General features: G+C 34.2%; 1 protein-coding gene across 1 annotated transcript in view; it reads left to right on the top strand.

The window, feature by feature from the left end:
• The first annotated feature begins 11,644 nt into the window (after nucleotides 1-11,644).
• Nucleotides 11,645-24,357, top strand: part of LOC112013241 (exocyst complex component SEC6) — a 38,348-nt gene continuing 25,635 nt past the window's right edge. Inside the window, 15 exon segments of the mRNA XM_065762333.1 lie at nucleotides 11,645-11,868; nucleotides 14,020-14,058; nucleotides 14,225-14,313; nucleotides 14,450-14,540; nucleotides 15,113-15,202; nucleotides 15,310-15,389; nucleotides 16,644-16,736; nucleotides 18,361-18,387; nucleotides 20,011-20,118; nucleotides 20,317-20,455; nucleotides 20,535-20,579; nucleotides 21,429-21,484; nucleotides 22,813-22,921; nucleotides 23,571-23,711; nucleotides 23,868-24,047. Coding sequence (XP_065618405.1) covers nucleotides 11,740-11,868; nucleotides 14,020-14,058; nucleotides 14,225-14,313; nucleotides 14,450-14,540; nucleotides 15,113-15,202; nucleotides 15,310-15,389; nucleotides 16,644-16,736; nucleotides 18,361-18,387; nucleotides 20,011-20,118; nucleotides 20,317-20,455; nucleotides 20,535-20,579; nucleotides 21,429-21,484; nucleotides 22,813-22,921; nucleotides 23,571-23,711; nucleotides 23,868-24,047 — 1,416 coding nt within the window. The 5' untranslated portion in view covers nucleotides 11,645-11,739.

A 24,357-nucleotide genomic window follows, 5' to 3' on the forward strand; every position in this document is an offset into this window, starting at 1 on the left:
GGATGTATCAATGGAGAGGAAGAGAGTAGAGAAATTTGAAGAGTCCCTTAGATGAAGATTGGGGATGAGGCAATCTTATTTTTCTCTAGGGTTTCTCTCCCAAAATTCTCTCTAGAAACTCTCTACATTTCGTGGGAATGAGGGGTATTTATACTAGGATGAGAATAGAATGTGAAACGTCAGTTTTTCCAAAACAGGGCATTCTGGCGACTTAACCTCGTGACTGGGTTGAGTCGCGAGTTCAAGCCGCGAGCTAACGGCTTGGCCAACATGGGACTTTTGTCCTATAGTGCAACAGCTGGCGCGACTCTTCAGCTTCTTATATGCTTGGCACATGTGCAACTTCTGGCGACTTATAAGCCGCGAGATCCAGTCGCGAGTCTCTGTTTCTTTGCCCAATCTTGAACATTTCTTCACACTCTCTCACTTACTACCCTTACAAGTTTCTCATCTAAATACCCGGGTTACTAAGTGCTAAATTACAAGCAAATTGGTATAGAATAAAGCCAACAAGATGGTTAATAAAATTCACCCTTACAATCTCCCTCTTTGGCTATTCCGTGACAAAACCCTAAAACAAACTCTAGACTTAACGCGTGAGTTGGGAACAGTTGAAAAACTCACTCACACCTAACTCTAGAATCTGTGAAGCTTTTGAACCATAAGAACAAGTACTCCTGAAACACAACAATACAATAAGTTCATTGTATGCAGAAAACTTGAAATACAAATGAAGCAAGCACAATGCGATCAAGCACAATGGAATAAACCAATAAACTATGGCAAGACCAAAACAGATAATCACTATAACTAAGTGATCACAATGCTCATTCACACTTGGAATGAACATCCGGACATTCAAGTTAACAAACACAAGGCAAGTTACTTGAATGACCAACACTTAACCAATGCACAGTACATAAAGTATGTGCATCTAGGAAAAATCCTACAAGGGCACAAGAGTGACAGTACTCAAAAGAAAATGCATCACATTTAGTTATAAGTACTGATTTAGCAAAGCAAACAGGCTGCATAAAGCAAGGTACAAACCATAAAGCCTACAAAGTGCATAGACACAAACCCTAAAAGTTTACAAAAGCAATATGGGTACAAAGCGTAAACATAAACCTTAAAAACCTACAAAGGTACCAGGTGCAAACCAAACATAAAGTAAGATATGCTGAATAACATCATAACATATACTGAAAAACTACAGAAATAAATAACTGTACCAGTGAACCACAAGTTTTCCAAAAGTATAGAAACCAAATTAACACAGGATAAAAACTATAATAAACACAACAAAGTATGTAGCAACTATAAAAACTCCCCCTTTCAGTATGCACACTCCTTTAAGCTTCTCTCCCCCTTACTGTGCTGCTCTCCCCCTTTTTGGCACAAATAACTAAAGGCTGTCTTCCAACTTTTGTTGTATGTTATCTAATTGTAACTCAATGGTTCCGAGACGCATTTGAGTTTGACTGTGAAAGGAGTTGAGAAGCCGTTCTAAATCAGAAATTCGATGAAGCACATTTTCGATGAAGTAACTTTGCTTAGGAATTTGAAATCCAGGAGGAACAGACGGGGTGCCGGTTGATTGTACAGGAGTAACTGTAACATGAGCAAATGGAGATGCATGTGTGGATGGCTCATTCTTAGATTTCTTGGAGGAGTGACTCTTGCTTGCTTAGAGAGTGTGTATGGATATTGGTCGAGAATGAGGTAGAATTTTCTCATCTGCTGAAGGACTAACACCTTCACGAAGGATAATCTTCATGATTAGACTACAGAATGGAAGAATTGTTCGCGTTGCTAATCGAGCTGCTATTTTCCTAATGATTTGGAATATGTGAGCGCAAATGTCAATTGGAACACCGAAAATGAGGTCACATAGAAATTTATCCCTTCCAAAACTGATGAAGGCAGTGTTTGACAATGGGTAGAGATTGGAAAACATGATCAGCTTTAGAGCTGTCAGTTCAGGCGAAAACAATGCAGTGCTTATAGATGATCCTGTGCTTCCCACTTCATGTTCATTCCCAAGAACTTGAAGGATGTCTTGTGCCTAAAGTTCTCTGTCATCGTATGGAGTTCGATCCACATTTTTTGGTCTGGTAATGCGAAGAACCTTAGCAATGTAGTCTGCATTCATGGAAAATTCTGTTCCTCGTACCCAGCATTTCAACTCGACCCCTGTGTATCTGGCATTTGAGAAGAATTCCTTGACCAATTCTTTAATTGGATCCTTAAAATTTCCAAATAGGTCAGCCCAATCTCTTTCTTCAAAAATCTTAGGGATAAATGTTGTCCCTAGGGTATCAAACTTGACAACTCTTTCCACAATGGCAAAAGCCTCTTTGAAAGTGTCTGTGTATGTCTTTGAGTCAAGAGGTGTCCTGAATCTTTCAATGGAAGAGCCCCTAGATGACTTAGATTACCGTTGTGTTCGTTTAGCAATCGAGGTTGACAGGTCATCGGTTACAATATCTTTGCCTTTGAAGGAACAACGAGTCAACTGAAAAACATCAAACACACAGCCGAGAACCAAATACAATGCCACAGGATACACACATTAGTATGATTAGATTCAGATATAAGAGTGTGAAAAAAAAAGAATTCACAAAATCACAGAAACATGAACTAGCTTAACACCAAGAAGACATAAGCAACATAGACAAAAGACATAGGCACACAGATATGATGAATAACAGTAAAAACTCAGAGTCAAATGGGCAATGTGTATCACAAAGTCACAAATGACAAAATGCGAAGAACATGATATGAATGGAGCAACACATTCATGAACCACAACATATAGTACAGTCTCTCAATAGACAGAAACATGAAAACACACGTGTATAAAGAGAAACAAAGTAAAGGCAAGACAAGAACATCAAAACTCAAAACTCACAAACCCCCAACCAAAGTTCGAACCCACTAAATCTCAACAAAACATAAACACTTCACACAACAAAAAAAATACTTGAACCAAGTACAGTGAAGTAAGATAGAAATAACCCATACCTTTTTCTTGGTGTTTGATGAAGACATGATGCAAAAATGGGAACTTTTTCAAAGAGACACGGAGTGTTTGAGAGAGAGAAATGGGGAAGACAATGAACAGTCATTGAAATTCGAGGGAAAAACTGAAAAACAATTTTAAAAACTGTCTTTAAAATGCAAAACACGCGTTTTTCGTGACTGGATTAAGTCGCTAGTTAGTCGCCATGGTAAGCCGCAAAACACTGTGAAACCAAGATTTTCAAAAAATCTTCTAAGTGTTTTTCGCAACTGGAAGGTTTACTCGCGAGATAGTCACGAGATGAGCTGCAAAAATCTCTGAGTACCCCTCGCGACTGGACCTTCCACTCGCGAACAAGTCGCCACACTGAGTCGTGAAAATCATAAAAACTCAAATTTTGAAATAAAGGTAATACAAGAAATACTAGACAAAATAAATAAAAAGGAGCAGCAGGAAGTACCCCGATACACAAAAAGTAACAGAAATAAATGGGAAATAATAATAATGGGTTTCTTGAATTAAGAAAAGGAAAAAATTAGTCTGCCACATTGGGTAACACTATGGAGCTTGAAACCGAAAGGAAAACCACTTCCTCAATGCAAATAATCTCCTCAGAAGAAGAAATTAACTGCTTTGAGGGAATGGGCCTAAATGGTTTATGTTCAGTGAAGATTCTTTTTCTTTGATAGAGAGCAGGGCTTTGAGAGGGAGAGAGAGAATCAACCTATTGGTGCATACCTGTTGATCTAACTCTCTATTTTTCTTTCCTTCTTTTCTAATTTTCCATTTATCTTTCCTTTTTCCTTTCTTTTCTCAATACGTGTTTTCTATTCAGTGGTTTTCCTTAAGGGTTCCTATTACCATGATTGTGATCCCCTCTGTGCACGGCAAGGGCCCTTTTTTATAGTGCTTGCCGTGACCGAGTTTTACTATTTTAGCATTTAACCACCTTTGCTTGGTCTGGGTGTACTTGCCTACCACCACTAATCCGTCTATGTTGGCTGTGCTGCTCTCCATCACTAAATAAAGGAGACTATTTTGTTTGTTTATCTGTTGTGGCACTCTTACCTGCTACGGTGTGGGTGCCTTCTCTCTATCCCTTATGGCATGCACCTAGATGTTCCAACTCATCCTTACTTCTTTTGGGTAGTATGTCATCCTAGCAGGATATTTCCTCTAAAAGAGCTTGAGTAGGAATCTGAGAATAGGTTTTCCCCTCTCCTCACCGCCAAACCATACCCTCTTACCTCTGACCCATGACCTCACCGTGTCCTATATTGGCTGGGTACAGGCTGGTGATGTATGGGCCTTGCGCGTGCCTCTCTTCTATGTATGTCCTAAATTTGCTTGTTACTCATGTGTTTGCAGTAGTCTGGAGACTTGCCTGCACAATTTACCGTCCGTTCTTGACTTCTTATCTGAGTTGTTTTCTGATTTTCCTCTCTTTTATGGCTCGCTCCCCTTAAGAGCTGGGCTTTATTTGATGGTGGGCTTTACCTTCTTTCAGCCTACTCTTTTACTGCTATCATTTCTTGTCATACCACTCTGTCATTCCTGCTGCGGCATTTTTTGACCCAATCTTGCTGGGCCTTTTTGGGCTTACCGTTTATTCTTCTCCCAATGGCTCAGTATGGCCATTGGTTCTTTTATTACATTACTTGCGGGCTCCTATATCCCATATTTTTTCTCTTGGGCATTTTTGACCTATTTGCTTTCCTTGGGCTTTCTTGGCCATTTTTCTAACTCTGTATTCTCATAGGCTTTTTTTAACTTCTTTGGGTTTCCCCAGTCCAATTACCTTATCCCTCATCCTTGGGGCTCATGAGCTTGCTATCAACCTCTTACTTTCTTTACTTGCATTACTTTGGGTCTGTTGTGGCCCATTCTCACTTTTCTACATCATATACTGCCTATAGATTTGCTACTTCTCTCTTTCCAGGCTCTTTTAAGCTCATTTGCTTCCTCAAGACTCATTTGTTTATTTCATGGACTTGTGATCCATTATTCCTGCCGCTTGGGCTTAATGGTTTTTCTATCAATTTACCAACTCTTTTCTGCCTGTGTTGCTGGGCTTCTTCTTTCTATTTGGATTCCCAAAATGATCATCAACAAGTGGTAAGTGGTAACTGACTGTAACTAATTGTGCTGACTATGTTATTCTCTGTTGACTATACTTTTGTAACTGTTGTCCAACTTATACACTTCTTTTTCTTATTTTTTTATTATGGGAAAGTAGTTTCATTCAAATGAAATTGGATAACAAGAGCGAGATACAGAGGCAGATAGCTAAACTAGGCACAATCACTCTGTAGAAGATGTTGCATTATAGCCAAGGATAGACTTAGGATTTCAAGGTAGGGGAGCTGAAGCATAAGAAAAAAAAAATCCAAATAGGTTTCCATATAGTACTAACAAAATATCAACCAAGATAAATATACAGAATCATTGTTTCTTTTTTGGTTGATTCAATGATTGGGTTTTGTTTTAGTATGGAGAAATCGCTAATATTTGCTTGGGTTTACCAAGTAGAATTTTGGGCAAGAAAGTTTATGGATCTATGGGTTTGGTTTAGAGAGAATTGAGGTTGAAGCAATTATGGAGGCTAGATGAATGACTGGAATTAATAAGCATAGAGGAGCATATTTATGTAGAGCATGCTATGCTGAAGGAGTTGGTAAATGAGTTGCACGAGAACTTTGATTTTGAGACAGAGTTCAAGCTTATGATCAAGTGTTTTAGTTATGGACCTTTGGTGCAAGTGGCAATGGTAGGTATACACTTTGTTTGGTTAATTCAAGGCATTGAGGGATCATTAGTTCCACTTATGCATATGTAATTTTCTAGTTCCACTTGCTAGATTTTGGTTTAATTTGTGGTAGTGGAGTTGCGGTTGTTGGGTTCACTGTGGGGCCGATTTTGATTTGGAGTGATAGTGTGTGATGGGTGATTGCTAGATTTGATTTTTGTGTTTGTGGGTTGTGTTTGGTTGCTAAGAAAATGCAAGGAAAACTGGAGAAATTTTTTAATTCACCCTTCATTTTATTATTTTTCAAAATTGTTAACAAGGCTTTTTAAAAGTAATTAAACATTTTTTTTATTGCTTTATTAGCCATGTGTGCAAACCGTTTGCCACGTAGGCGTTTTTCGTTAATGAATTTCCCCAAAATTTTTAAAATACTTTATAAGGTATATATATTTTGCAACTTTTTTAGATACTAGACCTTAAAATTGATAGTTGGCCCCTCCAAAAAATAAGAGTTGACTCCTACAAAAAAGTATTGAATAACTAATTAAACGCTGGGTTCTAAAAAATAATTGTTAAGAACAAAAAACTATCCTCATTGTAACAAAAAAAATAATTTTTTTAAAAAGATTTTTCCTCTCTTAATTGGTAAGTTTTGGTTGTTGAGTTCAAATAGTAAGTTTTTAATAAAACAAAATTCTTGGTAGAGTTATTTTCTTTTATTTTATTTGGCACTAAGTCTTTCGTTGTTGTTAACTTTCGAATTTTTTGCCAATACTTGATTTAGTCACAAAATGTTAAATGAAAAAAAACTATGGTGAGGATATATAAGTGACAATACTTAAAAAGACATTTTCTCTTGGACATAAATATATAATTTTTATTTCCTTTTCAATTTGGGACCAAGTCTTTTGTTGTTATTGCTATTGTTGTTAAGTTTCCAATTGTTTGTCAGTGCTTGATTTAGACTAAAAATGTTTTTTTTTTTTTTTTTGAGAAATAATTTCAACATGCTGCTAACCCCGCAGCTCGAATCCTTTCCCCCCTAGATCCCCAAACACTTTGTACATGGGGAGATGCCAATTCAGCTACAAGGCCTTTGGCTAAACTGAAAATGTTGAATGAAAAAAATAGAGGATATTTAATGTTGGGTTTGATAACACTCCAAAAATAAAAGATTTAAAAAATTATAATTAAATAATGGTAAATCGTTTTGTACATGTTGGTGGTAAGTAGACAATTTGTGTATTCACATTAAAGTTTATGTAAAATGTATTTATGTATCAATATATTTAGTTGTGTAAATATATGTATTTATGAATATGTAACTCAACTCCCCCAAACCAAAAATCCCAACTCCGTCCCTCTATGCATATATGTATTTTCCTTCTTGTTTTTTGGTTGTTGTTAGTGCACAAGTTGGTTATGAAAAACAAATTTATTTTTCACAGTAGAACCGAACCCAACTCCACCCATAACTTTATTATGGCCTTGAAGAGGCTAAGGGTAGCAACTAGAGCATGAGCATGACAAATGATTGAATTGTTGTAACGAATGAAGAGTTGCCTGCAATCGATTGAGAACTAAGTAAGCAATATAAGTATTGCTCATTACTATTGTTTTTGAATGCTTTTGGTTTACTTTTGGAAGCAATGTAACAATAAAATTTTGTTGAGTAAGCATATAAATTATTAATTCTTAGACCATAAGCATACAAATTATACCAAAGTTAAGAAAAATTACTTAAACAAAATGTAACCTAAGCACAAAACCTAATCAATTTGATGGAAAAAGAAAAGTAAAAGTAAAAACGAAAAAGACATAACAACATGGTGCATAGCAAGGGTAGGTGTAAAAATGATACAATACCTCCAAAACAGAAACCATATAATACCTACCTTTATATAGAGAATTTTAAAACTATGAAGAAGTTGGTATGAAAAAAGAAGAAGTTGATGGTCATTCTACAAATATAAGTGTTTGTGGGATGTGGGGGGCAAAAGTCAAGGTTCAAATCTCTAGGAGAGAGCTTCACATACATATACACTTAGATTAAATTAGAGTAGAATTTCTATCTTGTATATATATATATATATAAAGGACCCCCAATTTGCAAGATTATTTGGAACCACACAAGTCTAGAAGCTGTCACACCCTCGGAGCTTCAACACCTACTCTACCAAGGCCCCCTTAATCATTGTAACATTTGGTTTTTTCTTGTGCTTTCCCTTTTTTGTATTTCATTTTCTTCTACTAAATGAATTAAAGTTTCTTTTTAAAAAAAGAAGCAAAACAAAAAGAAGAAAAAAAAAATGCATACCTGTGTTGTCTTGGAATTTAGGTATTCACATATTCTCTAAAAATAGAAAATGATATTTATATGAAAAGAGTTCCATTTGATATAAAATTTAAATTGTAGTGAAATTAACATTTGTAATGATCATGGATGTTGCCATTCCATGAAAAAATGGTAAAAAAAAAAAAATCAAAAGAAGAACGGTTTTACTATAATAGAAGGAAGAGTTGCATTTAACATGTAATTTTAAATTGTAATAAAATTAGGTTTTTAAAATTAATTTAAGTTTACATAGAGGGTATGGAAATAGAGAGTTTGAGAGTAAAGAGAAATCTCGGAGCATAGGTATTGGAAAAATTCTTATCTATTTTAGCATAAAAATCTTCTTTTTCTATTTTACATATATTTTTTTAAAAACACCCAACATCAGATTATCTATTTTATATTATATTTTATTAATATATTAATTTTTCTTAATTTTTTATTTTTCTTTATACACAACAACACTATTTACTCTCTTCTTTTATTTTGGAATGTGTGAAGAAATAATAAAAAAGTAATACAAAATGAATAATGCTAGTGTAAATTTAGATTTTTATTATAACAACCATATATTTTTATATAACTTTGTATAGATGGATGAGAGTGAATTTTGAAATTTTTTTTGAGATAGTTATAACATATTACTAACTCATATTCAACACCTAAAATTTCTTAAAAGTTGTTCTTATTATCCATAATTCTAACTTAGTTTTTTTAGTAATGAGTTATGAAAATTAAGGAAAAAAAAAAAAAACCAAACCAAACAACCTTAGTAGGTGTAGGACTATGAAAAATTTGAGTGATAAATGATGAATTCATCAAACCAAACATGGCCTAAACAAGTATTAGCAATGAAGAAGCAATAAAGCAATAGTTTTTTTTTTTTTTGGTTTTCTTCTGATGAAGCAATAAAGCAATAGTTGATACTTTGAAGAAAAAACTAGCTCTTTGTTCTTTTTATTTTTATTTTATAGGAATTATCTCATTTTTCTTATATTTAAAAAATTATAATTTTTTTTTGTATAAAAAATTGAAATTTGGTGTAATTAAAGCATAATTTTTATTATATAATAATATATGGCATGATTAATTCCATTTATTTCTCACATTATATTACGTGTGCACTCTAAGGCTTCGTTTAGGGGTTCATAAGGAAATGGAATGAAATGGAATGATTATAAGGAAATGGAAAGGAATGGAATGAAATGGAATGAAATGTATTTAAGTAAGGGAAAACAATTGAATGAAATTAAGCAAACTTGATTGGATGTTTTAAAATAAAAGAATGAAAAAGAATGAAAATAAATGGAATGTGAGTAATCTTGTTTGGGAATAGAATGGAATCATTTTATAAAAATATTACTATTAGACCCCTATTTTAAAATAAAAGATTGAACATATAGGGGTATTTTGAGAGTTTTAGTAAAAAAATATTAAATCTAATTTTATTCTCTCCCATTCCTCCCAATTTCGGGGGGAATGAAAATTTGAGGTTTTAAGAGAATAGAGAGGAATAAATGTTCCCTCTTACCCATTCCATTCCATCTTACTTAAACTCTCAAACAAGGGAATGAACTTTTCATTCCCACCATTAAAACTCCCAAATAAGAGAAGGGAAGAATATTCTAAAATTATTCTTTTTATTTATTTTCATTCTATTCCATTCTCTCCTCCCAAACGAGGCCTAAGTGAAAACTCTATTTCAAAGTTTCAAAATGTTAAAAAAAAGAAAAAGAAAAAAAGAAAAAAAAGAAGACGTAAATGCACTTTTAGGCTCAACATTTTGGTCCTAAAATTGATTTTGTTCATATTGTCATCCCTATTTTAAAAAAAATTGTTTCTATTTTAATCATTGTTGTTAGCCAAGTAACAGAACCATATTACGTGGCAAACGGAGTGCCTAGTTGCTGTCATGGTACTGATGTGGCGCTGACGTGGCATTAAAATATTATTAAAAAAATTATTTAGCATTTTTCAATGCCTCGCTAGCATTTTAATTTTTTTTACTTTCATATTATTATTATTATTATTATTATTATTATTATTATTATTATTATTATTATTTTTACTTCATTATTTTTTTCGGTAAGAACATAACAACCTGTTCTTCATGTTCTTCCCAAATTCAAGAAATAAATCCAGCAACCAATCCAATTTCTGGCAAACCCAAATCCAAATCTAGCAACCAAATCTAATCTCCATCAAATCCAGAAAAACAAGAAATAAAACCCAGAATCAAGAGCAAACCTAGAACAAGAGCAAACCCATAACAAATGCAAACCCAAAACAGTGCGAGTGAACCTAGAACTATTCTCCATGTTCTTCGGAAAAGAAGATGAAAACTTGCCTAGAAAATTAAAATAATCAATATTTTCTTTTCTTTTATTGATTTTCTTTGCAAATAATCAAACCCATGAACCTAGAAAAATCAACAACCCGAAACGTCAAACCCATCGATCAGTCAACAAACTCACGCCCACAAAGTCACCAAACCCACTACTACTATCGTTGATCAAACAAGAGAGAGGAAGAGGGATTCGGGTTTAGAGAGAGAAAAAAGTCGGAGATTGAACAAAGAAAGAAGCAAAAGAACCATACAAACACAAACAACACAAACAAGCAAAAGTTAGAGATTGCATGCTGTGCCCATGTTGCTGATCTCCTCTGCCTCTTTTTCTTCTTTTTTCTCAGGCCGATCTCCTCTTCTATTTCTTCTGAGCCGATCTCTTCCCTTTTCTTTTTCTTAGTAGTGGTTTAGGATATTTTTCAACCAACCTAATCTGAGAGCAAGTCGTCTCAGATCGAGAGACAAATGCCACGCAAACACACAAACTAATTTGGGTTTTTTAACACTGTAAATACGCATCTCTGGCTGATGTCGTTTGAGATATTTATTAATTTATTTTAGTTTTGATTTTACTTTTTTGGTTTATCTTAAAAGAAAGAAGAAAAATGAAATAGATACAAACACAATCACAAACACAAAAACGCCAACATGGAGCGTGAATAATGTTAATTTAGTGTTCGTTTCTTAAAAAATTTCAAGAAAAATTGAAATAATTGCTCTAAATTTTTTTTCTCAATCTTTAAAACTGTAATTTTTTTGTTTTGTTTTGTTTTTGTTTTTGAAATTTTTAAGTTTAATTTGAAATTTTGTTATTAGAATTAAAAAAAATTAAAATGCTGACATGACATTGAAAAATGTTAAATAATTTTTTTAATAATATTTTAATGTTGTGCCATGTCAACAACTAGGGTACTTCGTCTGCCACGTAATAGGATTCTGTTACTTGGATGACAGTAGAGATTAAAATAGAAATGATTTTTTAAAATTAGGGATAATAATAGAAGCGAAATCAATTTTGAGACCAAAATGCGAATTGATCCAAAATATTGGGACAAAAGTGTATTTATGCAAAAAAAAAAAAAAAAAAACCATATTGAAATTCTGCTGCCAAGATTAAAAAAGTAGAAGAAGTTTTATGATGTATTTAATATAGAATTTATATTTTTTCATTTTTACTATAAATTTTATTAAAATTGAAAACTTTGAAAATTTAGGTAGACATAAAAATCCTTCATTTCCAACCTGATCGTGAACCGTGTTACAGTTACTGTGTTGGTATAGGAAGAAAAATGATGGTGGAGGACCTGGGAGTGGAAGCGAAGGAATCGGCGGTGCGCGAGGTCGCGAAGCTTCTGCCGCTGCCGGAGCTTCTTCAGTCCATCGCATCCATAAAGGCCGATTACATTACTCGCCAACAGGTCCTATTTCCATTCTTAAAATAAATTTCAAATTTTTTTGCCTAATTTCTAGTTTTGATTCATCAAATTTTGGCTAATTCTAGGGTTTCCTAGTTTTTTTTTTTGAAAAGCGTTGAAAATCTGATTTGGCATGATGAATTGAATAGGTAAGAGTAAATTCTCTAGTGATTTGATGAGTTCTGTATTTGATTGATATGTAGTGTTCTTTGCGTTGGTTAGTAAATTCTCTCATTGGAGAAGAGAAATCCATTTTCATTTGGACTTCTTTTTTTATCTGTTGATGATATATATCTTTGATCAAATTATTGGTCCGGGTGCAGTTCAGTGGTTCACCTGGACTACTGTATACAAGGTTCTTGCTAGTGTGGTTGTGAATTCGGGGTTTAATCCCCTAGGGGTGGGTTCAAAGGGCCCTGCCTTAGTGTCACAGGGTCAAAATTTTCATTCAATTTTCAATTTTCTACCTGTGATGGCCCTAAGTCCTGACTTAGTCTCAGCCAACACCACACACACTACAGAACACTTAGAACAGATTATATAGGGACTCACACAGCACACACCATGTTTATAGGGAACCCACCCCCAGCCTTTATTACTCAATCTCAAGTACAAAGGAAACCCTTTTACAAGCTAGAGAAATACACAGAATTTTCTCTAAGGCAAAATACACTCTGCTGTTGACACCCCCAACAGCCTTAGGGTCATATACACATAAATAACTGCTATGGCAGTTACTACCTAGTAACTGCCTGGGTCTTGGACATTTTGCCACTTGTGATTTGACTTAGGAAACCTTCAACTGATGCTGTTTTGGTCTGCTCTCCACGTTTTCAGCCCCTACACAGCAGGTCTGATCATCAGGAAAACTAGAAATTGCTTGTTAATTGCCCAATGATTGCTCCTGCACATCAGCACATTCACAGCCCACGTCTCAGCAGATCATGGGGCTTCTGCCCATCACACAGCAGCCCACACAGCATGTTTCCCACGTTTTGAGAGGCTTGGCCCATGCCCAAGTCTTCCTCTGTCAGCAATACAGCCCACACAACATGTCCATATGCAGCACACCAAGTAACTGCCATCAAGCCTACTAGCTTTTGTCCATGCATCAGCCAGCACCCACCAGCCCAATGCTTTGCACCCAGTATCTAATCATCATGGCAGCCCAGCCCTGCCTTGCACTCAAGCCTCCAAGCCCATACACAAGCAACAAACAACTAAGCCACCAATGCCGTGCACCACCAAGTAGGGTCAGCACCACCTGTATCTGCCCATCATCAGAACCAACTCTGCCCACCATGGCCTGGGGCATCATGTGGAGCAAGGAGCCTCCATATGCCGCCCCTTCATCCTGCTCATCGATCCAACTTGAGTAGGGAGATTTGGCATGCCCCCCTCAAAGAGCCCTTAGGAGCATTACTAATCTGGCATGAGGAGCCATGAGTGCATTGAGGAAACATGAAGCCAAGTGACTGGCCTAATGTTGCCCAAGCACTCACATTCCTCATGCCATCATTAGCAGCAAGTAAAGCTCCTAACACTTAGCGAGGTTCCACGACATCAAGGAAAAAAAAAACTTTGATTAAGCAACAATCAAGAGGGTAAAGAGTGTTAATGTGAATGAAGAAGTAGCTTCAAAATGGTTTCCCGTTCCCCTCATTCGATAGTGCTAGTTTCTAGTAAAGTAGGATTTAATGAGAATGTTTGTTACTTTTTGTGAGCATGGAGATGTGGCCTGTATGGGGAAAGTCTGAATGCTTCTTTAATTAGACTTATTCTGAAGATGGTAGTTGCTTTAGATGTTAAGGATTTTAGGCCTATTAGATTGGTGGGTAATGTTGCTACTTGCTAGTGTGCTTTGACTCGAATGACACTTTCTTGTCCTGCAAGAATAGGTGGAAGGTAAGCTTATGGGCTCAAAACTTATTGGGTGTGTATGTAACGTTTTTTTTTTTTTTTTTGGTGAGTAGTGTTTGCAAATTACTTGCTGAAGTACCGGCTAGTAAATTATGAAAAAGTGAGGCTTTGAAAAGTTGGTTAATTTATAATTGCTGTTAGAAAAAGGGCATTATATTGGCTTTTATTTCAATGAATTTCTTGATAAACCTTTAGATTGTCAACTCTGAATGTTGCTATTATTTTTATTGTCAGGCAAATGATGCACAACTTAGTACAATGGTTGCCGAGCAGGTTTATACACAAATTCCAATCCTTTTCATGGGGAAAACTGCTGTCATAATTATTTTCAACCATTTTTTTTTCTCTTACCTTTTATTATGAGACATTTACTGAGTTGAGGGAGCTTAACAAGTCTCATATTTCATTGTGCTTACCTGGTACTTCTTTGACTCTGTAGGTTGAACAGGCACAAGCTGGGCTGGACTCTCTGTCCTTATCTGAGAAGACGATAGACCAACTCCGTGAAAACTTTGTTTCTATTGAAAAGTACGTTGTTGATGAGATATACTGAGGGGGTTTTTCTAACATTATAAGGGGTTTAATTTGGTATCCTATCTGTAAAATTCGATTGCAATATTTGTGTATCTGATTTTGTGGTTTATATGACTGCCTTCTGCATCAGGCTTTGTCAAGAATGCCAAACATTAATTGAAAACCATGATCAAATAAAGCTCCTTAGCAATGCAAGGAACAACTTAAATACAACCTTGAAGGTGGGTGTGTTTGGCTTAGTTGAAAAATGCTCCTGAGTTGAATAAGTTTTTTTTATCATGACTAGTGTGTGTGTGTGTGTGTGTGCATGTGTTATTTTATCCACAATTTGGACACCTGGAAATGGAGTTGTATTGTTCCATTTTCAATTTTTCCCCTCTATCTTGGGGCTTGAGAAAAACCAGTGGTTCCAGTAACTCTTGTTGTGCTTCTGCACTGGGGTTTGAACTCCACCAGCCTTGTCTTCCTATTTACATATAAAGAAATGCCTTCTATCTTGTGAAAGGTGTTGCAGTGAGAATGCAGTTACACCAGAGTGTTACAACTTACATGCAACTAATCAGCAATCAAGTGGGGTTGGAATTGCCTGAAAATTTTTATCTTGACTAAAAGAAAATGAGAAACCACTGTCCAGTGGACCAGAAGTTCATTGGCTATTCATGTTGATTTTTTGTGAAGCATGCCTATTTAAAATTTTAAATCTAGAGGCATGAAGCTTTAGAATCTAATTGTTTGTTGTTTCTTCTACTTTTCTGTGTGGTTGCTGTTAGCTCACTTCTTGATCTTTTAATAGGATGTCGAGGGCATGATGTCCATTTCTGTTGAAGCAGCTGAAGCAAGGGATTCTTTGAGTGATGATAAAGAACTTGTTAACACTTTTGAGGTAATAGTTCTCTTCCCTACATACATATTATTACTTGGAACTAAATTCACATATTATAGTGTACTCATAGTTGGGTCTTTGGATTTTCGTCCTTAAATTTGTCTTAGAGGTTAACAGCTCTTGATGGGAAGCGGAGGTTTGCATTAGCAGCTGCAGGATCTCACAAGGAAGAGGTTGGCAGACTAAGGTCTGTATTGTCTTGTAAAGTTTTTTGTCACATTCTTCAGTGGTGCTAGCAGGGGCCAAGGGGAGCCATGGCATCCCGTTAGATTAGAAGGCCCCCCCCCATTTTTGTCATTCCTTTTGAAAGAGGCTCCTCTATGCATCCCTCCTGCCCTTCCCTCAACTTCTCTTTATTTGCCATATTCACCAAACTACAAGGATACATTTCTATAAGCTCACAATCCGTACTAAGGTTTGGGGTAACTTCTCAAAAAATTGCTAAGGTTTGGGGTGATTCTAATAAGAAAACGGTAACATAAAATCAAAAGTTTTAAACCTTGGTGATTTATTTTCATTTGTATTTCCTTCACATGTTAATATTGATAAATACAATTATACGGGATTATATGTCAAGCCAAAGTTATTTTAACTTGTAGAAGAATAAGAAAGAAACTGCTTCAGCAATCATCATTCGACATCAGCAGACAAAAAGTAAATTATACTTAATGGATCAATGACATTAAATGAAAAAAAAAAAAAGGAAATATGCTTTAGTATTAAGAATTAACTACTTTTACAAATTTTCTGACTAAAGAATACTCTCCAGCTTCTTCCCTTGTTGCATTTATAGTTCTTGTAGTGAGCCCAAAGCTAGTAACAATTAAACATCAAAAAAGTATAAAAGAGCTGGATGCTAGTTAGCAGATCAGGGGTTAAAAAAGAGCAAAGAAAGAAAATGTTAAGCTAATTCTAAGCTGTCAGTTCTTGCCAGTTTTTCAGCAAATCTTTTGGTGTTTTTCAATCCTAATACTATAGCCAATTTAGAAGAGTTGGGAATATTCTTGTGGCAATTGCTATGTCTCTATATCCAAGCCACACAATTTTTATGATTTTATCAATGAGCTTGACATTAAAGAGGCAATTGAGTGGCTAGCTTAATTTGGCGATGCTGATGATTGGTGTTTTCTAATTCTTGGTTCAAAGCAGCATTGATGATTTTATTTTAAGTTAATGCTTGAATTATCTGCTCTTGATGCATTCAACATTTAATTACTTTGAAAAGGTGAATCGAGATTTTTTTTTGGCTGCAAGAACAACACATGTGGAAAGTAGAAATTGGCTTTTAAGGATGATGATGATGATGATTATGACAATGATGCCTTTTATATTAAATGTTTCAGTGTAAAAATATTATTTCCATGATTTTTTTTATTAATGCTACTCTGAAGCTTAGTGACTTCTCTCTCTCTCTCTCTCACTCATATGGGCCATGAACCAGAGAATATTTTGAAGATGTAGATCAGACTTGGGAGACATTTGAGAAGACATTATGGGGTCATATTTCCAACTTCTATAAACTTTCTAAAGAAAGGTACATTTTTTTTTGTTCTAATGTGGAAAAACTTAAAATTTGTGATTGCACTTTTTTCATATGAAATTCATTTTATCTCTTGCACCCAACTTTAATGAGGTTCTTTCTTAGAAAGATTTTGTACTTATTTAAGCTTTATAGATTGTGTATTGCTTGCGATTTGATATAATATTTTGTGTTTGGTGGTTTGAACTGGCCTGATTCACTTTTTGGAAATGCTTATTGGTATTTGCTTGCCTTCTATTTTATCTTACTTGCAAGTGCCACAAAGTAAAAATGTGCTTAGAAATCAGTATGATAAGCATGTTAGCTGCTGAGTCATCACTATCTTTCTCTCTCTCTTTCTCTTCCATCATTGCCCCACCTAAAGAAGAAAAAAAGTAAAAATTGCATGTTTTTATATATATATATTTACATTCTTTTACTGGATGAAGGTGGCATACATGTGATGTACAGGCAACTAATTTTTTTATGGATACCATTGAGAATGACACTGCATTGATGCGCCAAAATTAGGCCCAACGTAGTGAGAGATCTGTTTGATCCTGCGACTTTGTGCAGCAAGTAGCAGAATACTAAAGCATATGTTTTAAGCTTTAAAAACGTGAAAGTTAATGGTAGTGATGCAGTTTTGGGCTGATATTCGATGCAGAGACTGATTGCCTTTTTTTAAGGTTATTTATCATTTTGTGATTTCATGTTTTTGTGGGCTAGAATTTCTGAGCGTTAGAATATGCTTTAGCTTAGATGAATTGCTTACTTGTCAAGAAGATAGAATTTAACTGAAAATTGACTAGCATTTTGTATACTTCATGTACAACTGCTGCAGTCCCTCATGACACTTTTAATCATTGTATTAACTAACTTAATTATCAAAAAAATAATTGTATCAACTAACTTTTATAGACACCATTTAATCATAAATAAAGATCTTGCTTTCCATTTTGGGATGTCCCAAAAGGAGTGTTCACTTCCAAAAAAATAATTCTATTATTAATAATATTCTTACGTTACTTATCAAAAAAAAAAAAAAAAAAAAAACATTTTCAACTTAATCTGCACATATTATACCTTATTTTGTAAAAAAAAAAAAAAAAAAAAAAAAAAAAATCAACGCATTTTAAAAGTCATGTTACCTTCAGGCATTTTAGTAAGGTTATTATGCTCTTTCTTCGTCGTCAAACATTGTGTCATTTAAAACTAAACATTTAAATTGGGATGGATTATTAAGCTCATTAATGTTCTTTTGATCAAATGGCATCTCTTTCATAAAGAAGGGTTGATGGTTATGTCACATGTTAAATATCTTATAGGTTTGTGAATTTTAACTGTTTCATCATCTTTGTTAGATATGTTGCACCAGTATGACCAAAATCTTTTCTCTGAGTAGTGGTCCAAGCGAAATAGGCCTGCCTTCTAATAATTGCCTTCCCCCCCCCCCCCTCTCTCTCTCTCCCTCTCTTCTCTTGCTGGACTTGGAAGTGTCTCATTTTGTTATGGATTTGTTTTCCATTCTTTTTGGTGCACATGCTTCAAAGTCATTATTGCTTAGGTTATATATGTAATCTGTTTTATGATTCTTCTGATGGTCATTTAATTGTTTTACATCTGTTCTTTTTTGCAGCCCACAAACTTTGGTTCGTGCTTTAAGGTATTTCTGTGATGAACATCCTTAGTCTTTGTCTTCTTATATTTTTGAATTTTGTTTTAATTTGCTTTGTGTCTTTCTTCCTCTCATTCTTCCCAAACTAGTTTCGTGGGGGTAAATTTGATATTTCCAATGTTTTGTTCAAACAAATGATGTGTGTTTTTTAATTAATAGATAATAGATGATTTTATTAAAAAAATAGAATTAATAAAACAAAGTTACATACCATTGAAATTTTCCGTATCAATCCCCTTCAGAGAATGACATGCATTTTGTTTTGGTTGGTAATTAAAAATTTATAGAAAAATAATTCAAAGTTATTGACCAATTTAAAATTTATCAATCCTTTTGAGAGGATAACGCCTAGGATGCATGTATACTCTGTTTTGGCTGACGTATTGGTATCCCATACGTATCATACTTTGATACATCTAAGATACGTAGTCCTAGTCATTTATTTATTTATTTTTTTAAAATGCCAATACGTTCAAGATATGCCCATGATACGGTTTGGATATTGTTGAAACCCAGCCCCTGATAGTTAGAGATAGCCCTAACTTGTAAGATTTTTTATTTATATTTTTTCTATAGTAGTTTCAATGTTGAAAACTTATCTAGTTATCTTTTATTTACTCTTTTGGATTTTGGTTTGTATTCTAAACATTATTTTATGGTTTATATTCTAAACATTATTTTACAGCCGTGGATTTACTTTATTATCTATTATTGCTCTTGATTTTTTCTTATAGGTAAAAATAATTTTATTGAAAACTTTTGTTCTTAAATTGATATATGCTTAACAATATATGAATAATAAATGCTAAAAAATAAAAAAAAATATTTAATAAGTAATCATTAATTATTACACATATTCCCGACGTATCAAAACCTAGGTTTTTCAAGAAATGTTTTATCCCCATACCTGTACCTGTACCCATGCATCTTAAGGATAATCCCAATACCTGTACCTGTACCCATGCATCTTAAGGATAATCCCAAAATGACAAAAAAATATGAAAAAGGAAATAAATAAAACTCCAAAAACCCTACAAATTCCCTGTATATTCTGTATCACCAAAAAAACCCCCAAGTCTAATACGGACTATATGGAGAGAGGAATAACCAAACATACTTTACTGTTATAGAGCTAAAATCAAACTTATTGAGATCTGACTGGTTTTGAACCATAGGCACAAGTGACAAGTTCTGTTGCATATTTTGTTGATTCCCTCTCTTCTTGGTTTTTGTCCCTGATGTATACTTCCTGTATACTCAGGTGACACCCTTCTTCTTTTTAATATATTTTTATTACTTATATAAAAAAAATCATTTATATGCACTTTATTTTTTAAATAAAAGTAACAAATTTACTAAAATAACCTCATTAATTTAAATACTAGTGAAAGAAGGATATTGACTTTTTAAATTAAATAAAATGGTAAGTTAGGAAATTTATTTGTTGATTTTTCAAAGAGGACTACATTTTGGGACATAAGAAAGTGGAATAAAGGACTAAGAACTTGGGGGACAGAGGGAGTTTTTATTTAGGAGGCCATTTTGGTTCATTTTCTTGTGCTAGTCTTGTAGTGTATAATTATATTTCTCTACTGTTTCTATCCCTTCTAGGGTTGTTGAAATGCAAGAAATCCTTGATCAACAAGTTGCTGAGGAAGTAGCTGAGGCCGAGGGAGTTGGTGCAATGGCTTCAGTTTCAAATCCTCGTAGAACTGCCAAGTAAATATTTTGAATTAATTTTCAATTTTAGTTACTTTCTTTCAACTTGAAGTTTGGTTATAATTTCAAGTCATTGTTCCTTATATTCATAATGTGTATAATCTTTCTCAGAAGCTTTCTTAAACTGTATATCACAACCTTATTTTTTAAGGTTACATAATGCACCATAGTTTTGTTACTTTTTCTTATTTCCTACAGGAAGTCGACCAATGTAACAACTTCTTCAAAAAATACATCACAGCAGAAATTGAATGTTCAGGGGAAAGGCTATAAGGATAAATGCTATGAGCAAATAAGGAAGACTGTTGAAGGACGATTTAACAAACTTCTGACAGAGGTATTCTTTTAATGGTTACTCTGTTGTATAACCATTGAGTGTTAAATATCTCTTATTCTAACAGTAATTTGTGCATCAGCTTGTTTTTGAGGACCTTAAAGCAGCGTTGGAAGAAGCTCGAACAGTAAGTACAACTTAAGTTTTCAATTTCTATGTTTTTGTGCTCTACTTCTTAGTGGAGGCTGACGAATAGCATTTTTTTTTTTTTTTTTTGTGTGTGTATATATTTTATATTGTTTTTTCCCCTTTAACAAACCAAAGTACTACTATATGTACTATTGAGTGGACACATGACACGCATATATACATTATATGTATGTATGTAAGGTTTTAAGTTAGTAATAAAATAAGATATCTTACAAAGATATCATAACCTCTTATTGATAAGAACGCAAAACTTTTCATCCCTTAAAATAAATGAGTCCCTTGATTTGGACTAATACAAGTTGTATGTAATAAAAATAAATCAGAAGCAAATATCCTTAAATAACCTAAAGATAAAGTAGGCTGCTATATTACCATATGAATAGTATAGCTATATATCCTCAAACATTATTCTTTATTTTAGGTTTTCAGATTGTGTCCTACATTATTTCTCCACATGTTGGAAGACAACTCATACTCGAGTTTGTTTTCAATATCCCGCAGTCTATTGGAATTTTGAATAATCCTTTCCGTCCTTTCTTTCTTTGCCACCTTGCCTAATATAGAGTGATCTCCTTAACATCGATAAGTTGATAAGATTTTATGCATAAAAAACATGAGCTTGTGAATTCTTCTTCAAATGAACAGTACACATTGAATAACAAATTAGCATCATTAGGTAGCATACAACACAGGACTTTGCTCATTTCATGCTAGGAGGCATTATGAATAATTATACATTATTCATTTACCATAAGGAGCTTGTAAAAAACCTGATTTAGATTTTTGTTTCATTGATAATGTTGGTTGTTTCTTTTACAACATTCAGATTGGAGAAGAGCTCGGAGATATTTATGACTATGTTGCCCCTTGTTTCCCTCCAAGGTTTGCACAGTGTCAAATCTACCTCTTTTTTTCTTCTTTCTTCTTCTTCTTACCTTTTTGTTTCTTTCTCTTTAATTTGAGGTTTGTCCTTAAGATTATATTTTTGCTATATCCTCTTTTTACCCCTTAATTATTCCCTTATGAGGTACTGTTGGATGTCTCAGTCTTTTTACCTAAATATGCTTGATTTTACATAGTATCCTTAGGCTTATTGTTACTTTCTACTAAAGGTTTTGTTTGTTGGTGTGGGTAGTAGTTGGATGCCAAACAATTGGCTGTCCTGTTTGTTAACCTGGTAGTGGATGACTCAGCCCTCCAAATGTAATTCTGTTCTACTAGGAAGGCTTAAGAAAGCATTTTTGGGTTAATTGGAGTCTAAATACCTCTTTTGCTGATCCGATATCCAAGTCTAAGCAAACTTCAATTTACAAGATTTTACCAATGGAGACCCAAGTCAGATTGTTTTCTATAATTCACCTTCAGTTAAGCACTACAGTTTGTTGCCTTGAACACTTAAAAGGCAGCAGTCTGAAAATTTCTGGAGGAATATGGGAATAAGTGGTTCTACAGCTTGTTCCAACTTATCATTTCGCTTTCATAAAAAGAAAAAGTGTCTTGACAGCCATATACCTTACATACAATCCAATACAACTGAGCGCAAATTCTAGTGGGTTGCAATGTAATAATTTAAGAGAAAAGATTGATTGTCTATGAAATAGTTTGTTACGGGAGAGCGATTAATGCACTGGTGAGAACAAGTGAGTTGATTCAAGTCGAGAGAACAAAGACAGGTAGAGGAAGGTCTAAAATTGCATTAGTAGAAATCGAAAAAAAGTGATTCTAAAAAAAATGTTGTAAAAAAGCACGTGTCAATTAAGGAGATAACAGAGTATATGACTTCAAATAGAATAAAATGGTAGAAAATAATGTGGCCATACCTGACTAGTTTGTTGTTAATCCATAGCTGACCCCAAAATTTTGGGATTAAGGCTTAGTTGCTGAAGTATTGAAACAGTTTGCAAATTTATATTTGGGCTACTTAGGCTTCTAGTAATTATATGGCTTATTTTGGTGCTGTATGTGTGTGCCAATGTTCAAAACCCAGTCATCACTTTTGTGAGCAAGGTTCTAGTTTATTGGAAGGGTTAATGCAGCTAGCATTATCATTCTATATTTTGTGCGGTGTGTGTGTGTGTCCGAGCCACATGGATAAGTGCGTCATCACATATGCCTGTACTTGAATTAAACTTGGGAATTATGTTGACTGTTGAGGGTTATATTCCATGTAAATGTTTTATTTGTACTGATTCAGTCTTCCATGCTGGCAGATATGAAATATTCCAACTCATGGTAAATCTGTATACTGAGAGGTTTATTCAGATGCTTAGATTGCTCGGTGACAGGGCAAATGAATTAACAAATATAGAGATTTTGAAGGTATTTTGCTCAAATCCTTATGAATTTCAAACAGGCGTCTTATTTTTCAAATAGCCTTTGCAGAAGTAAACAGACCATGTGCTATTGCACATGGAACAACTTGGCTATTTGCAAGTTAACTGGGACCAAGATTTGTCATTGTAGTTAGACTTGCACTTTGAATTTTGACGGAATCTAGTTTGGATAAATTTAATTTTTGTTGCCATTGTGAAGATATCATCATAGTAAAATAATTAGGCTAATAGAGGTGGATTTTATTAGCAATTTCTTTGTTTATCAAGTGATGAATGAGCATCTAAATTCATAAAAACTGTTGGTTAGTTGATGATAAGCTCCACCCTGCTGTTGCTGATGCTGCTGACCGATGTAATTATTGGTCTCCAGAGGTCATTCATTGTGCTCTACAACTGGGTAATTACATTACTGGAGAACCGCCCTACTGCCTAATAATTACATCAGACATGGCACTTTTCTTAGAAGCAACTTTAATTAAAGTACTTGGGGGTGGAAAAGTGGCTTAAGTATTTTTCTTATTGAAGGCTTTGAAGTATATTTTATTTCTGAATATTTTTGGTATAATGTGTTTCATATTTCCATTTGAATTTCTTTTTCCTACTTTCTGTTTCTCTTTCTTATTGCCTACAACTAGGTAACTGGTTGGGTAGTTGAATATCAAGATAACCTGATAGGGCTTGGTGTTGATGACTCTTTGGCTCAAGTTTGTTCTGAGAGTGGTGCCATGGATCCCCTCATGAACTCATATGTAGAGAGAATGCAAGCTACAACAAGGGTAATTATTTATCAGCCTTATCAATCTATTGCAACTTATCATAAAAAAATAAAAATCAACCTATTGCAAATCATATTTGATAGTTTATGATATTACGCAAATTACCTCTCTACTTCTCCCATGTAACTATTGCTTTTTACTGGTTTTGTTTTCTAGAAATGGTACTTGAATATCTTGGAGGCTGATAAGGTACAGCCACCAAAGAAAACTGAGGATGGAAAGCTGTACACACCAGCTGCAGTTGATTTATTTAGAATCCTAGGAGAGCAGGTGCAGATTGTTCGGGAAAATAGCACCGATGTCATGCTATACAGAATTGCCTTGGCAATTATTCAGGTGATTAAGACAATTTTTCATGAGCCTATTTGATATGTATTAATTTCTCAAAAATTAAATTATGACTCATAAAGTAAAAAAGAATTTTAGAATAGGTTCACATAAATTCGTAATATAAAGTGTGCATGGAAATTTTTTTTCTTCAACTTTCTGCATGTTTATGCTTTTCACATCCAGGACCATGCAGCAGTGATAACATGTTTGGACATACACTCACATTAATAAAGATTTTTTCCTATTAAAAAAAAGGAGGGTGAATACTTCCTCAGGAAGTAATCTTGGCTATAAAATGTGTCAGCTCTGTATTCTT

The sequence above is a fragment of the Quercus suber genome, unplaced genomic scaffold (assembly GCF_002906115.3).
Source record: "Quercus suber isolate HL8 unplaced genomic scaffold, Cork oak 2.0 scaffold_453, whole genome shotgun sequence".
Classification (NCBI taxonomy): Eukaryota; Viridiplantae; Streptophyta; class Magnoliopsida; order Fagales; family Fagaceae; genus Quercus; species Quercus suber.